General features: G+C 36.5%; 1 protein-coding gene across 10 annotated transcripts in view; it reads left to right on the top strand.

Annotated features, from left to right (window-relative positions):
- The window catches only part of CCDC192 (coiled-coil domain containing 192), a 247,052-nt gene that overhangs the window by 147,439 nt on the left and 83,860 nt on the right, over nucleotides 1–15,753 (top strand). The window contains exon 7 of one of the 10 annotated variants that reach the window (XM_054694463.1): nucleotides 3,762–4,055. The exons of 7 other annotated variants lie outside the window; for them this stretch is intronic. In XM_054694463.1, coding sequence (XP_054550438.1) covers nucleotides 3,762–3,787 — 26 coding nt within the window. In that variant the 3' untranslated portion in view covers nucleotides 3,788–4,055. Of the gene's footprint in view, nucleotides 1–212; nucleotides 439–1,289; nucleotides 1,380–3,761; nucleotides 4,056–15,753 lie in introns of those variants that run through there. 2 more of the 10 variants (XM_054694462.1, XM_054694459.1) reach the window with 2 other exon arrangements.

The raw sequence follows: 15,753 nt of genomic DNA, 5'->3' as shown, positions 1-15,753 counted from the left end.
TTATTTTGTCACTATATAAATGTAATCACCAGAAAGATTAATTTGTGAATTAATAGCAGCATAGAAAAACATAAAAACTGATTTAGTATCTAAGATGCTGACATTAGTTAAGATATAACTTAACTTCCAAATGCCTTAAAATAATCTATGTGCACTAAAAATGTATTCACACTATAATCAGAAGTACTTACAAGTGTGTCCATTCATTTCAGATGCAAAGGTGATGTGGAATGAATTTAAATTTTATATCTTCACTAACTCTAAGAGTTCACTTGACACCTGCTGGAGTCACCCTCTGACAGCCCCTGTCATTGTTATCCAGCTTTATGAAGATGTGACATAGCTTTACACATTCTCTAAGGACCAGATAATTATGGACTTAAACACAGTGCCCAGAAATTTATATTACAGTTGGTTAAATATGCAATAAATAATAATTTTCAAAAACCCAAATATCTGGTTAAATATAAACCCATGACTCAAGGTTTGAGAGAGAAACAGTATAGAGTAGGTTTATGTGAAAATACAGTAATAGAGAAAATAAAGCACTCCATTGTTTAGAGTGACAAAGAATTGGCAAGAGTCCAAATACTACAGGAGACAAGATTAATATTAACCGTATCTGTCAACATCCTGTTTAAAAATCTCAGCCAGGATCAGAGGCATCTGAAAACATCCAAAGGGGGTTTCGCCTAAGAATGAGTCATATTCTCTGCAGCAGAAAACCCTAAAATATAAGTATAGGATGTTAAAAGCCAAACAGATTTTACTCCAACTCCCATGTTGGGTAGATGAGAAAAATGAGTCCCAGAAAAGTCCTCTCTCTATTTTGCAGCACTGAGAGGCACCAGGAAATAAGGGACAGAAAATGGACTTTAGAACCATACAGAATTTGTTTCAGATCCTGGCTTAGTCACTCAGTGAAGTCTTACTGTCTCTGAACCTCAATTTCCTCAGCTGTAATGTGGAAATATAGGAATAACTACTTTTCAGGGTGATGGTGAAATGAGGAGTAATTCAGAAAGCATTGGGCATGTAGAGACATTAGGCCCTATTACCCAAAATCCTGGAATTAGTGGCAGAACAAGAATACCCACCTCAATCCAAGTGTACCTTCAATAAACCCGTAGAAATCCCCCAGTCAGTACATCTTTCTCTATGCTCCCCCAAAAAAGGTGGAGTAGAGAGGGTGGTACATTGTTCTATAAATACTTGTCGTTAATACCATAGAAATATCAAATGAGTCAGTATTGTGTAAAATGCCAAATGGAACTTCCAATTTTTTCCAGGACCTGAATATAGCAAAAGAGAGTTCACCACAAGTAGCAGAAATTTAGTAACTTGAGGTTAAATACTTCTGAAGGATTCTTTCTATAGTGAATCTTCCATACTTAACTAAGTGTAAGTATGGGGTATTAATTTTGTATGCCAAATTAGGTCTCATAAGTTATACAATGGACAGTTTTTGTAAATTCAGCAACACTGAATTAGATTTGCTTAATATTTAAGACAGAAAATAAACAAAAAACAAAACTTCAAAGACTGACTGAAATTACATAGCTAAAATAAGATTTCCAAGGCTCCGTGATTTATGAAAGAGTCAGACACAGCAAAAATGTTCTTTTGTTATTTGTCCTAATAAACCATCTGGGTCATAAGTATATATAATATGGATTAGTAGTCCTACCGTTTATAGGAAACATGTAATGAATCACAGGCAATCTGATTGCCCAGATCTTTTAGTCCTAATTCTAATTCACTTGTATAGGCATTGTCATTAGCCATGACATGTTAAATGAGGATGGACAATTTATGTTTCTACAAACTTACACTTTGCTGAATGCCTCTTAGGATTACCCATTTGAAATCTAATGTGAATCACACTGAAGCAGGAATAAGTTCTATAAGAATTATCCTGTAAATAGTTTCTCCCAGTTACTACGTAGGTTATCTCCAGGTACCTACAATTTCCAACATGGTAACATAGATCTGGATAAGTGACAGAAGTAGGAGATATATAGGATTTTAGAACTAGAAAGGATCTTAATAAAGCTATAAATTAGTCTACAGGCTAAATCTAGTTAACCAAAGTGTTTTAATAGCTCTTTATAATATTGGCCTGTGTTAAACATTAGATATTTTATATTAGTACAATCATTCAACAACCAGATTTCATATTACAAGCAGGATTTCCAACTTCCCTTGAAAGGTTGGATACTTAGGCAATCCTACGTCTGAATTCTTAGTTGGCAACCTTTGGTTAGAGCAACGAGTTATCTCTAGTAGTCCCATCTCCCATCACTCCCAGTAGGATTATTCAGGCCTGCCCTTTATAGCTTTTGATCTAGTCCAAACCCATATTTGGCAGAAGAGAAAAATCCAAGATTAGAGAATAAAAGACTGAAGCTAGATCCAGAACCCAGATCTCCTGTACCCATTTTAGAAAGTCTTAAATGAATATTGGTTTGTCTACTTCCTAAGAGATGAATAAGCACAAGAATATAATCTAGAGCAAAACTTATACAAAATGAAATACTTAGTTTCATATATAATACTTAGTATTCCTATGTAATGTATAATGCCATCTCAGGCAAAATACAGTCATGCATCACTTGAAAATGGGGATACGTTCTAAGAAATGCATTGGATTACTTTGTCACTGTGTAAATGTCATAAAGTGTAATTATACAAACCTAAGTGACATAGCCTACTACACACAAATGCTGTATAAGCTACCCTATGAGGACCATCGTATATATGAGGTCCATCCTTGACTGTATCATCATTGATCAAGGCATGACCATATTGCTAATTATCAGCTATTATGTCAGATTACAAACACCCTCTTAGAAGGTCTAATTATTATCTGGCAAGATTTTGTGTACTTTTTTAAATTTCTAAATTGACTTTATTTGAATCTTAAATGTTAGCATACGTCAGTCACTTGGAGAATTAGTAGAATTTAATTGCTATGCCCTGATTTAGTGTGTCTCTTTTGATATGTACATATTTGCATTTTTTTCTAAATTCTCATATTAGATGAATAAGACAGGTGAGTTTTAAGCTTACTCATCAGAGTAAGTGGCTACTTTCTTTCTTCTGTTCTCATCTTCAGTTCCAGACTGATACACTGCTCCCCTTAATCAGAGCTTGGAAGTTTCCTGCCTGTGGTCCCTGACCATTTGCTTCTTTTTTTTCCTCACCCTGTGTTCTCTGCATTGTGGTTTATGAAAGAAAAGCCCAATGAAAAAGATTATGACTGGCATAGTGTGAAGGATTTAAATGTAATGGCTCAATCCAAATGTTTCACCATGGTGACTAGGTTACTAGTATGCCATATAGCCTACCCACTGTACTGATTTTGCTCTGCTTTATAAAGAAAGCTTCCTTTACACTGAAAAAAAGTACAATTCATATTGAAAAACTTCCTTTATGAACCAAGTTGACCAGATATTTCTGTAAGTTTCGTTTGAAATTTCACATTTCTTTTTTTCTTTCTTCCCTAAAACTGTCTTCTTTAAAGGTTCCATACTTCATCTTTCAAACAGACTTTTAGTATAACCAAACATGCTAAATACTATTACACAAAGGTTCCTCTCCTATGACCATTACTTGATCCCATCTAACTGAAATAGATTTCATATGCTGTAATATATCAGAAACCATTTAAGTTTCACTTAATTTAAAGCAATTTTAAGGAAAGAGATTGCCAAAAAGGGATATGATATCTGTCCACATTAATCCATATTGAAACTCTGCAGAAGTAATACCACATCACAGAAGATGATAATGAAAAAGAAGAAAAGGAGAGGAGCTGGAGTATCAATAAGGAACAAGAGACGGAAGCGAAGAAAGAAGTAAAAGGAAAAGGAGAAGAACTTTACCAAAGCATTAACAGCTTTGAATCTGAGATTATAAATACTTACAGTAGAGCAAGTATTAAAAGCAGGCATATGAGCACAGGGGACTGTGGTGATGGTGCATGGGTGCCTTGGGGAAGAAAATTCTATGGGAACTCAATCTGATGGGGTGGGGAGAAGCAAATATTGTCTACAAAAATGTAAAAAATGATAAATGTTAAAATAAAAAAATATTAAAAAAAAAGCAGGCATCTCTAATCAAGCTACTCCTTTTAGAAGAGGTAATACCTTGGAGGATTTTTAATATTATTTACTAGGAATCAGTCTTATGTATCTACGGGATAATACTTTTACAAAAGAGGCATATATAATGTTTTCACTATATAGAGTATTTTTTCAGTTTTCTTCCGAAGAATTACCCTTTAGAATCTTCTCATTTCTTTTTCTTTTTTTTTCAAAATTTTGTATTAAAATAGGGTGTTCTGCTTTATGAAAACACTTTTTCAAAAAACCACTTAAGAATGTGAAAATACCAAGAATCTTTCAGTTTCTAATGTATTTTACTTAAAATGTAATACAGAACATAGATTTTATAATATAGAACATAGATTAATGTGCAGCAGAAGAAATTAATTGGCATGATCCTGTCTAGTAATTTAGACCTTTCCTGATAGCAACTGAGATGCTTAAAGTACTGAGTAGTAAAACAGTAATGGCTTAAAAGAGTTCATTAACTTCAGCTTTGCAATTAATAGGAATTTAGTAACCAGATAGCTTAAAAACAGGCTATAGTATATTTTAATGGCCTGAAAGAAAACCTAGTATACTCCACATATTAGTTAGTAGAGGACAGCTGGGTTAGTTACTTGATTCAGAGTCCCTCATATAACAGAGAGCTTGCTAATGCATACAAGGCAGTAATTTTTTATTTATTTATTTTTTTAAGATTTATTTATTTATTTATTTATTTATTTATTTATACAAGCACTGGGTACAGTCAGAAGTGCAGGAGGGTGAGAGAATTCACCAGAGCCAGAGCAGGGAACAGAACAGGCAGACTGACGAAATACACTGCTGAGGGGAGCAGCGGGCGCAGCAGGAGAGGTCTGCGTGCCATGTGGGACCCCCGCCGGTGGCTGGGGATCAAACCGGTGCTGCAGAGGCTGTGGGCAGCTTTGCAGCCCAGCGCTTAACCGATGCGCCAGCAGGGGAGGCCCTACCGGGCAGTAATTTAAGAAAGAAAAAGAAAAAGAAAAAAAAAAAAAAAAGACCTCCTGAATTCAAGTCCAATAATGGCCCTGTTTTGTTTTGTAGAAATAAGGAGATGGTGGGTAAAGGGGCAAGTAGAAAAGTAGAATAGAGAGGGAGGATATAGGCATAAGCGTAGCACAACAAGCAAGGCTGTCTGACCCCATGAAACACCCATGATATGAACAGGCTGGTTAGCCTTACCAGAGAGCCCACTGCCAGCTCTGCACAGCACTGTCCTACCTCCTCAGCAAGGTCCTAGCGGGAGACACGAGGAAAGGGAGGAGAGAAAGAGGACAGTCACTCTGGCCAGAATGGCTCCAGGGTAAATCTACAGCAATTCAGTACATAGGACAAAATTATGGCTTTCTGAATAACTCCTGAGGCTCTGGGCACAAGTGTCATATCTAACGAGGTCAGACTTTTCACTGTGAGTAGGGGTGTTTTACTTTCATTTTGCATTTTCTGTGGAAACTATTCTAATTCCAGAACATTAATAATAGCCAGAGTGGGTTTCTTAGAGTCAACTAGCTTTTCAGGGAAAAAAATTAAAATTTTATGAGGGATGAGTCACAGACATGTTTTCAAATTTAGTTCCAATGATACAGAGTGCTGATAATTTTAAACTCCAGAGTTACAATTAGAATCATCTCTTTATTTCTCTGTTCTTCTTTGGGTATTTGGGGTAGACAGTGATAGTATAGGGGAAATGTCTTTCCAGTGAAATGAATGCTTTAATATAGACGTGAAAAGAAGACTAGAAAGCAACCAGTGTTAACAGATACTTGCCTGAGGAGAGAAAGATGTATGTAGGAGTAATAGAAAATAAGCAGAAACACAGGCTCTGCTCCGAAGTGGCAGAACCAGCCCCATCAGCTCACACATTATTTGCAGGAGGTAAAATGTTCGGACAGAGTTTCTAGGATGACAAATGGGCTGGCTTAGTCATAAAACTGCACTATCAATAAGAAGAGGGCCTGCTCCTAAATTTAAAAGGCATAAACCAGGTTTCTAAACTGCCAAACCATAAATGTAAAAAATTGTCATACAAACATAACAAAAAAGAATTAGAAAAAGGATTCAGAAGTAAGAGAAGACTTAAACTGCCATCCATTCCAATCCAATCACACAACAAATAATCCCCGACTCAGAATTCATGTGTGGGCTTGCAGATGGGTCAGCTTAAAGACTCAGGCCTGATCTTTGATCTCACAGTACAAGACTCACAATAATTTCCATATGATAGTAAGTTCTCAAAATAACCTACCCATTTATCTTCGAATATTTATCCTAATACCTGGAACGTGTGGGTGTTCCATAAGAATGGCAGTATACATAAAAAGGGGGCATGGGCTCTGTGAATGGCACTTCTTTTTGGTGGCTAGACTCACGTACATGTTTCCACTGACACTTAAGTAACAGGTTCAGATCCCAAGAGAATAACGCCCAGCCAATTTTCAAAAGCATCTGCATTCACAGATATTTTTAGTATAACATACAGGATTATCTATTATTTGTCAGAGACATTTTAACATTTGGTTTGAATATCTAGTTCTCAGGAGAAAGAGAAGAGAGTGGCAGGAAAGAAAAAAAACAAAGATCTGAAACCCTTTTCCTGGAGGTGTCTATTCCTCTTAGAGATACTACATCTCTAAAGTAGGGTTGCATATTTCAACTCATCTCAAGATCAAATATATAAGTAAAACCAATTGTGTTTATTCTGTTACTTATAAGAGAGTCATGAAGACCAGACCAGATTCAAGGGGAAAGGAATTAGATTCTACCTCTTGATGTGGAAGTTGTGGGTGTGTGGCAAGTCTACATTTCAGAAGAGCATGTGGCACAGGACAATGCTGTGACCCTCTTTGGAAAATACAGTCAGGCACACATGATTTGCTGCATAACCCAATTTTGAAGGTCAAAAACTGAGTATAGCCTGTTGGTATTTTCTTTGTAACGAATTCCAATTTCACCTCAGGCAGGCAAATGTTTAGAGTAAATCAGTACAAAGGAGTTTGGATTCAGAAGAGAAAAAAGAAAAAGCACATTAACTATTATGAAACATTCTCACAAATGCTAGGATGATTTGACAAGGTTCCTGAGCCATGACCACATGGACAGAATGCTTGACTTCTTACAGGTCTAGCCAACAAGTAAAAGAGGACAGCAAACTCTTTTATCTAATTATTTTTTCTTAACAATTATTTTTATCAAGGCAGAACTATGTAAGAGTTGATAATGCTGTGTGGCTCAGTCTTACTAAACAGTTCATTCCTTTCTGAAAAAGAATTTGAGGGGAAAAACGTTAAGTTCTGGGTTCAGAATAAAACTTTTTTTCCCAGAGAATACATAATTTGGTTAGGAATTGTTAAATCTATATAAGTTATTCTTTAAGCAGAAATCTAAATTAGTCTAAGCAATGAGACATGACTTAAATCATAATCAATTTTATTCCACACAATAAAATTGGGCATTTATAGGGAGTAAACAAAAAAGTTGTACTACGGCTTTCATGAAACTTACCTAATAAAACGCATTTCACGTTGTTTCACCAAAATCTTCATCAAGAAATTAAATGGGTTTTTAAATCATAATATTGGTAGGCAGCTAATGGCATGAAAAATCTTTCCATTACAAATGGCAAAAATCTATCATTCCAAAATTATAATGGTTTGAAAAATCATCAGTTATTTGTAGTTATTTTGGGTAGACATAGTTCAAAGGAGGTTATTATCAATTCTATCTCTTCATTGTATTTTATTAATGATTAGTAAGTGTGAATGCTAATAAAAATATATATATATGGGAGGTGATGGGCACCTTGTAAAACTATATAGTCAAGTCCTTACTGAATGTGACTGATTAGAAAACTGAACAAATACAGTCTATGATCAGAAAAATGAACTAATATAGTCTCAAAATCAACAAAGAAGATGGGAGACTTGTTAGTTCAGAAAGAAAAAGTAAACACAATTGAAATTAAACCAAAAATGGATGTTCTATTCGATTCCATTGGTCTGTATGTCTGTTCTTGTTCCAATACCATGCAGTTTTGATGATTATGGCTTTGTAGTATAGTTTGAAGTCTGGGAGTGTGATGGCTCCATTCCCTTCTTTTTTTTTCAGGAGAGCTTTGGCTATTCGGGGTTTTTTGTGATTCCATATGAATTTCATCAATAATTGTTCAATTTCTTTGAAGAATGACATTGAAATTTTGATTGGAATAGCATTGAATCTGTATATTGCTTTCGGTAGGATGGCCATTTTAATAATGTCTATTCTTCCAATCCATGAGCAGGGGATGTCTTTCCATTTCTTTGTGTCTTCTCCTATTTCTTTTTAACAGTGTTTTATAGTTTTCTTTGTATAGGTCCTTTACCTCTTTTGTTAGATTTATTCCCAAATATTTGATTTTTTTTGTTTGATAATAAAAGGGATGGTTTATCTTATTTCTTCTTCTTCAGATTTATTGTTTGTGTATAGGAAGGCTACTGACTTTCACGTGTTGATTTTGTATCCTGCCACTTTACTGAACTGATTGATGAGTTGAATTAGTTTTTCTGTGGAGTTTTCGGGGTTCTCTATGTATATTATCATATCATCTGCAAATAGTGATAGTTTGACTTCTTCTTTTCCTATTTGGATTCCTTGTATGTCTTTCTCTTGTCTTATTGCTCTGGATAGGACTTCTAGTATTATATTGAAAAGCAGTGGTGAGAGTGGACATCCTTGTCTTGTTCCAGATCTTAATGGAATTGCTTTCAGCTTTTCACCATTGAGAATGATACTGGCTATTGGCTTGTCATATATGGCCTTTATGATGTTGAGGTATGTTCCTTGTATCCCAAGAATTTCAAGGGCTTTTATCATGAATAGGTATACACTTTGTCGAAAAAATGTTCAACATCACTTGTCATCAGGGAAACGCAAATCAAAACTACCATGAGATACCATCTTACACCAGTGAGAATGGCACATATTAAAAAAACTAGCAACAACAAATGTTGGCGAGGGTGTGGAGAAAAAGGAACTCTTCTGAACTGTTGGTGGGAGTGCAAACTGGTCCAACCACTATGGAGAGCTGTGTGGAGATTTCTGGACCTACTAAACATAGAGTTTCCATATGATCCAGCAATTCCACTCCTAGGTATTTACCCAAGGACACAGAAACATCAATTCCAAAGAACACCTGCACCCCTATGTTTATAGCAGCACTATTTACAATAGCTAAGCTTTGGAAACAACCCAAATGCCCAAAAATAGATGACTGGATCAAGAAGATGTGGTACATATATACCATGGAATATTACTCAGCATTCAAAAAAGATAAACACATGCAATTTGCAGCAACATGGATGGCGCTGGAAGGGCTCATGCTCAGCAAAATAAGCCAGAAAGAAAAAGAAAAATACCGGATGGTCTCCCTCATAGCAGGAATCTAGAAAACTTAAATAAGGGACCAGGAAAATGAATAACTATAAGAAAGTGAGAATCAAAATCAACAAAAAACTATGAACCAGAGACACTTTTTGGAGGGTGGGGGCGGGAGGAGAGGGATTGGGGTCAGAATGGGGGCGCTGCAATTGTATGGGGAATATAACAATAAAATTTATTATCTAAAATAAATAAATAAATAAATAAATAAATAAATATTATGAAGAAAATAAAAAAAAGAAATTAAATCAAAAATGATTAAATAATTACTGAAGATCTGAGAGAAGAAAAGAAGGTTGTGCATCAGCTTCAGAAGAAGTTTACAGAAAGAGTATGGCATCCAAGGCATTCCTCTGTGCTCCAAATCAGCAATGCTTCTTTACCCTTTATCTATCTCAATTCTGCACATATTTGATGGTTCATCTCAAGACCCACCACCCGGAAGCTATTGCAACATTCCACTCATATTTTAACTTGGTCCCTTCCTGTCCTAGCCCAAATCCTCTGCTTCCTATTTTTGTTCTTAATTATGTACTCTTTTGCATCATTTTCAAATTTATCATATTGATGTTTTTTCAACTCCCAAGTGCATGAAGTAACCAGTCTACTTTCAGGACTTGATGGTTAACAACAGAGAGTCATAGGAGAAATAAGTAGCCTTTTGGACCTCCCCAGTGGTGCAGGGGGTTGAGCGCAGTGCTATGAAGCTGTCTGCAGCCTCTGCAGCGCGGGTTCAATTCCCGGCCGGCCAGGAGACACCCAAATGACGCAGCAAACCTCTCCTGTCTCGCCTGCTGCTCCATCTGCCTGTTCTGCTCCCCACTCTGTCTCTGGTGAATCCTCTCACCCTCTTGCACATCTGGCCTGTACCCGGTTCTTGTATAAATAAATACATCTTTTAAAAAAAAAATTTAAAAAATAAGTAGCCTTTTTTCTCAAACCTGAAACATACCTAGTGAAATGAGGTACAACGAAAAGCATCAGGATGGGCAGGATGAAATCTGTGAGCTCCCTGAAAAGTGTTCTTTTTGTAAAGGTCCATGTGTAACAGGGTAGTCCCCAGGAAAAGGAGAAGTTGCAGGTTTCCTGCCCCACCCAAGGAAGGGTAGAGCTGAGCAGGGAGCAGAAGAAGCAGGAGGAGACTTAGAAAAGGAAGGAGGAAGGATAAAGAGCAAGAAGGAGACCTGAAGGAAGCACATGTTGCAGAGAGACATGAAAAGAAGCTGCACTTGCTTTTTGGTCCTGGACTGGTTGAAACAGATGTGGGAAGAGAGATCTGTGGGGGGATTAACAATGGGAGCTTTCATTTTGATTTTGTTCTTTTCTTTCCAGATGTGTTGGGCTCCTTCTGCCCCTTTCCCATAGGTCCCCACCAGGAGGTGCCTTAGATTTGTGGCAGGCTTTCAGGCCTCAGTGGCCCTGCATTGGGCCAACTCTGTTTGGCTGGACATTTAACCACGAGGGATGGGTAACTTTGGGTGCTTGATTTGGAAACTATTTTTCCCCTTTTCTGTATTGCACATTAACTCTATTAAAGTTCCCTTCCATTGAAGGTCTTACACATTAGAGTATGTTTTGTATTGATGCGGTGGATGGCAGAACCTATGTAGAACGGACAGGTTTGGGGGTTCTGGGGAATAACTAGAACTATGGGGCATCTCCTTTTGATGGAGTTTGTTTGCCAGAGTTTACCACAATCCTCCTCATTCATATTGCCTGACTGGCCCATGTAGGACTTATCTTACATGAAAACCTTGTGGGCAATAAGGGAGGGCCAGCAGCTTCTTAAAAATCAGATTTGCTAACATGTTTCTGGAAACCTCTTCTACCTGATTTACTTCAATACAGAAAAAACTCAAGTTAGAAATGCAGTGATTCTAATATGGCAGATGGCTGCATTTAGTCTCATAGGACTTGGGGTTGCTAACAGCCCTTCTAAGTACACCCAGGAGCTGCCAACAAGCTGTCCAAGAACTGATTCCCAGAGTCATATCCTTGTTTGATGAATGGAACAAGATCAATATAAAATATTTTTATGTTACTTTTTCTCTGAATTCTAGATTGCTGAGAAGTCACTGGGGAATTCAAGAAGAGAAAACAGGATAGTTTTCTAAGATCATGTTAATTCTGACTCTTGGAAAATAGAGATCAAGGAAAAAAATACAAGAGTAAGCAAAAGACAAAATTGCTTGAAAATTAACGATAGTCTACTTTAAGTCAGTGACCCATGATGAAAATGCTACATATATCCTCATAATGAAATCATATTTTGATAAACATTCTTATATTCACAAAAATGATAGTAAATATTTCACTGATAATATTACTAAGAATTTTAAGCAAGAATAAAATTACCTGTAATTTTACTGGTTCCACAAAACGCTAATTTTTCATATTAACATTTCTAAATAGAAATGTTTTCTAGCATGGGGCCTCCCTGGCGGCCTAGGGGTTAAGTCTCAGCGCAGTCACCACTATGTCTTGAGTTTTAATCCTGGCCAGGGAGTTAATTCACATGTAGCACAGCAGGCCTCTCCTGCCTCTCCCTCTGCATCGCTTAGCGGTGTGTTTCAGTAAATCCACCTGTTCTGCTATCCACTGTTTCTGGTGAATCCTCTCTCCTCTATACCTCTGGCATACACCCCAGTTCTTCTGTTTAAAATAAAATAAATAAAAAATAAATATTTCAGGCATAGCTAGATCCAGGTGTTTAGGAAATGTCCATGGTAGCCAGATCCTGTTTTCCTCAATGGTGGGGTCATTTTCAGGCATTACTCTTTCCTTCGCTGGATGGAGATGGACATTACAGTTCTACACTTGCATTGACTATACTTAGCAACCCCAGGGGGAAAAGAACTCCTCTATAGAGCAATTTCATCTAAGTTCTGCAATTCACTTTCTTGGAGGAGATTTTTTTAGAATTGTTGTGATTGGGTGATGGAAAGCTTTGGGTGATCATGCTTGATTCATGTGGGTATCAGTAGAGCCATGAGTAAGGTAGGCTGCATCCAAGTTGTACAACCTGATAGCAGAAAAGGTTACCCAAATAAAGCTGAGATGATATTCTTAATACGAGGGATAACCTGACAGAAACAGACAAAATATAGCTATCTACTACAAATATAAATGCTAAAACTTGGTTTCAGGTTCTATTTTAAGTGACCAAGTTATAAACCAACCATTTTTAAAATAAATAAGATTTTAAAAGCTTCCAAAGATTTGGAAGTTTTCTATCAAAAAATAGTTTTTGTTCTATGATGACAGTCAGTTCTTAACATTAAATTTAATGGTAAATTTCATCATGACAAAAAATGTCTGTGATAGACTAATGACCTTCTCTCCCTCCCAAAGATACCTTCATCTTAAAGCCTGGAACCTGTGACTGTTTTACTTTATATGGCAAAAGGGACTTTCCAGATGTGATCAATGTTAAGGACCTTGAGAAAAGATTATCCTGGATTACAATCCACATGGATTCAGTGTGATCACTTGAGTCCTTAAAAGCCAAGAAACAAGCCTGGTTGTGGTCAGGCGATGTGGTCATGAAGAAAAGTCAGAGAGATGCAATATTACTGACTTTGATGATAGAAAAAAGAAACAAAGAGCCAAGGAATGTGGACAGCCTCTGGAAAATGAGAGACAAAATACATGCTCTCCTAAAGTTTCCAGAGGAACATAACCCTGCCATCAGCTTGATTTTAGCCCCACGAAACCCACACTAGGCTTCTGACCTACAGAACTGTAAGATAGAAAATATTTGCTGTTAAAGCTGCTTGCTATTTGTGATCATTTGTTAGGGTAGTAACAAAAAAACTAATACAATGGGGCCTCCCTGGTGGCGCAAGGGGTTAAGGTGCAACCTATGAAGCTATTCACAGCCACTGCAGCACAAGTTCGATCCCCAGCCAGGAAGCTACCCACATGGCACAGCAGACCTCTCCTGACTCACCCGCTGCTCTCCTCAGCAGTGTATTTCAGTACATCTGTCTGTTCTGTTTCCCACTCTGTCTCTGTGAATCCTCTCATATCCCACACCTCTGGCCTGTACCCCAGTTCTTGTATGCATAAATAAATAAATCTTTAAAAAAAAAACGAATACAACAACTCTCCTGATACTTCATGCATTCTGTAGCCTAAATTCTCAATAAATGGTCAATTCAGACCACTTGCGAGTGCTCAGACTGAAGAAACTCATTTTGGCAGAGACATTTAATGCTCACCGAAAACACAAGTGTCACCTACCTTTTCCAGATTGTGCAGATGCAATTTTATATCATACTTGGAAAATACTGTTATATAAGGTACTATTCCTTTTATTTGTGTTTTATATCTCACATACAAATGAATTTTAATTTAGAAAATAAAAAGGAATTTTGCATTTTACTAAGTAAAAATAATTGTGCTCAGTGAGTGGTAATGATAACTCAGATAATATGCTATCATGTTATTTTCACATTTTCTGTGATTAAAATTGCTTTTCTTAAAAATATTTCATATTTGAAATACTTGCCAAGATATTAACAAGTTTGAGCAAAAAACAGTATGATAATGGCCATCAAAATATGCATATGACATAGAAAAGTAAACTTACAATCTGCAATGATTTCCTAAGAATTGGAATGCAAAATAAGGAAACCCAAAGTATAGTTATTTTAAAATAGATTAATACTTAAACATTTTCCATTTAATCATCCAAGGTGATATTAACATAACAGCTCAAGAATAATCAAAAATTACTCAATTCCTCCCTTTTATTTGACAGAATAGAAAATTTAGACCTCTAGAAATTAAGTAACTTATACCAACTAGTCAACAGGGAGAAAGAGATAACAGGTGAGGACAAATGTAAGGGCAGGTAGAAAGCATTTGTTTTGTTAAGGGCAAGCTACATTTAAAAGATCAAAAATCATCTCTTTTTTTTACCTTTTATAGTAAAATAAACATAACAAATTCACCATTTTAACCAATGGTAAGTGCACCATTCAGTGGCATTCCATACATACACATTGCTGTAGAATCACCAACCCCAACATTCATCTCCAGAACTTTTCCCTTATCCCAAACTGAAACTCTGCAGCCATTAAAAAATAATGCCTATCCCTCAGGTTTTGGTAATAACTGTTCAATTTTGTGTCCCTATAAATGTGACTCTTTGAAGTGACTATCAACGGTAGCAAATATTTGTTCTTTTGTGAGATACTTATTTTGCTTAGCATAATGTCTTCAAGGTTTACCACAATGTTTTAGTTTGTATCAATAGAACTTCTTTTTTTTTTTTTTTTTTTTTTTTTAGATTTATTTATTTATACAAGCTCTGGGTACAGTCAGAAGCGCGGGAGGGTAAAAGAATTCACCAGAGCCATAACAGGAAAAGAACAGGCAGACTGACGAAATACACTGAGGGAGCAGTGAGCACAGCAGGAGAGGTCTGCATGCCATGTGGGACCCTCGCCAGTGGCCAGGGATTGAACCGGTGCTGCAGAGGCTGCAGGTAGCTTCGCAGCCCAGTGCTCAACCGCTTCACCACCAGGGAGGCCCTCACTTAGAACTTCTGATTTAGATTATAAATTTATCTCAAATAATTCACCTAGGAGAATTTTTTCATATAATTTTTAGCTATTATAATTCAGGATCATGGTATTTTTTATATATGACAAAAATCTTTCAATTATTTTCTTTCTTGAGAGACTGATATAGATGATAAAGTCTGACAACTACTGAAATATTTATTTTAAATTGACTTTATCTTTTACTTAATTATATTAAGTAAAAACGTTATTTCCACTATACCTTAGCAAGTTTTAAGTTTCCATAAAGTGAGTTACCAATGGCTAAAACTAGTAACACAATATGAAAATTTAAATCACCAGAAGTCTTTGCTATAATGTTGACTCTTCTCTAAACAGCACACCAAGGAAACCTATAAACCAGAGACACACTACGGGGGGGAGGGCGGGGCACAGGTAGAGGGGGTATGGGGTGAAGGAGAGGAGGGATTAGGGTCAAAATAAGAGGGGATGGGAATTGCATGGGGAATATAACCAAAATGAAAATGCACACATTGTGCAAAAATGAAAAATGATGTAAGAATTATATAAAATATATTAAAAAATAAAAATAAAAATAAACATTCTTAGGGCCTCCCTGGTGGTGTAAGGGTAAGTCTCAGTACTATGAAGCTATCGACAGCCACTGCAGCATGAATTCGATC

The sequence above is a fragment of the Talpa occidentalis genome, unplaced genomic scaffold, assembly GCF_014898055.3.
Source record: "Talpa occidentalis isolate TD23 unplaced genomic scaffold, MPIMG_talOcc4v2.1 talOcc4.13, whole genome shotgun sequence".
Taxonomy (NCBI): domain Eukaryota; kingdom Metazoa; phylum Chordata; class Mammalia; order Eulipotyphla; family Talpidae; genus Talpa; species Talpa occidentalis.
This window is presented reverse-complemented; position numbering and strand designations above follow the sequence as displayed.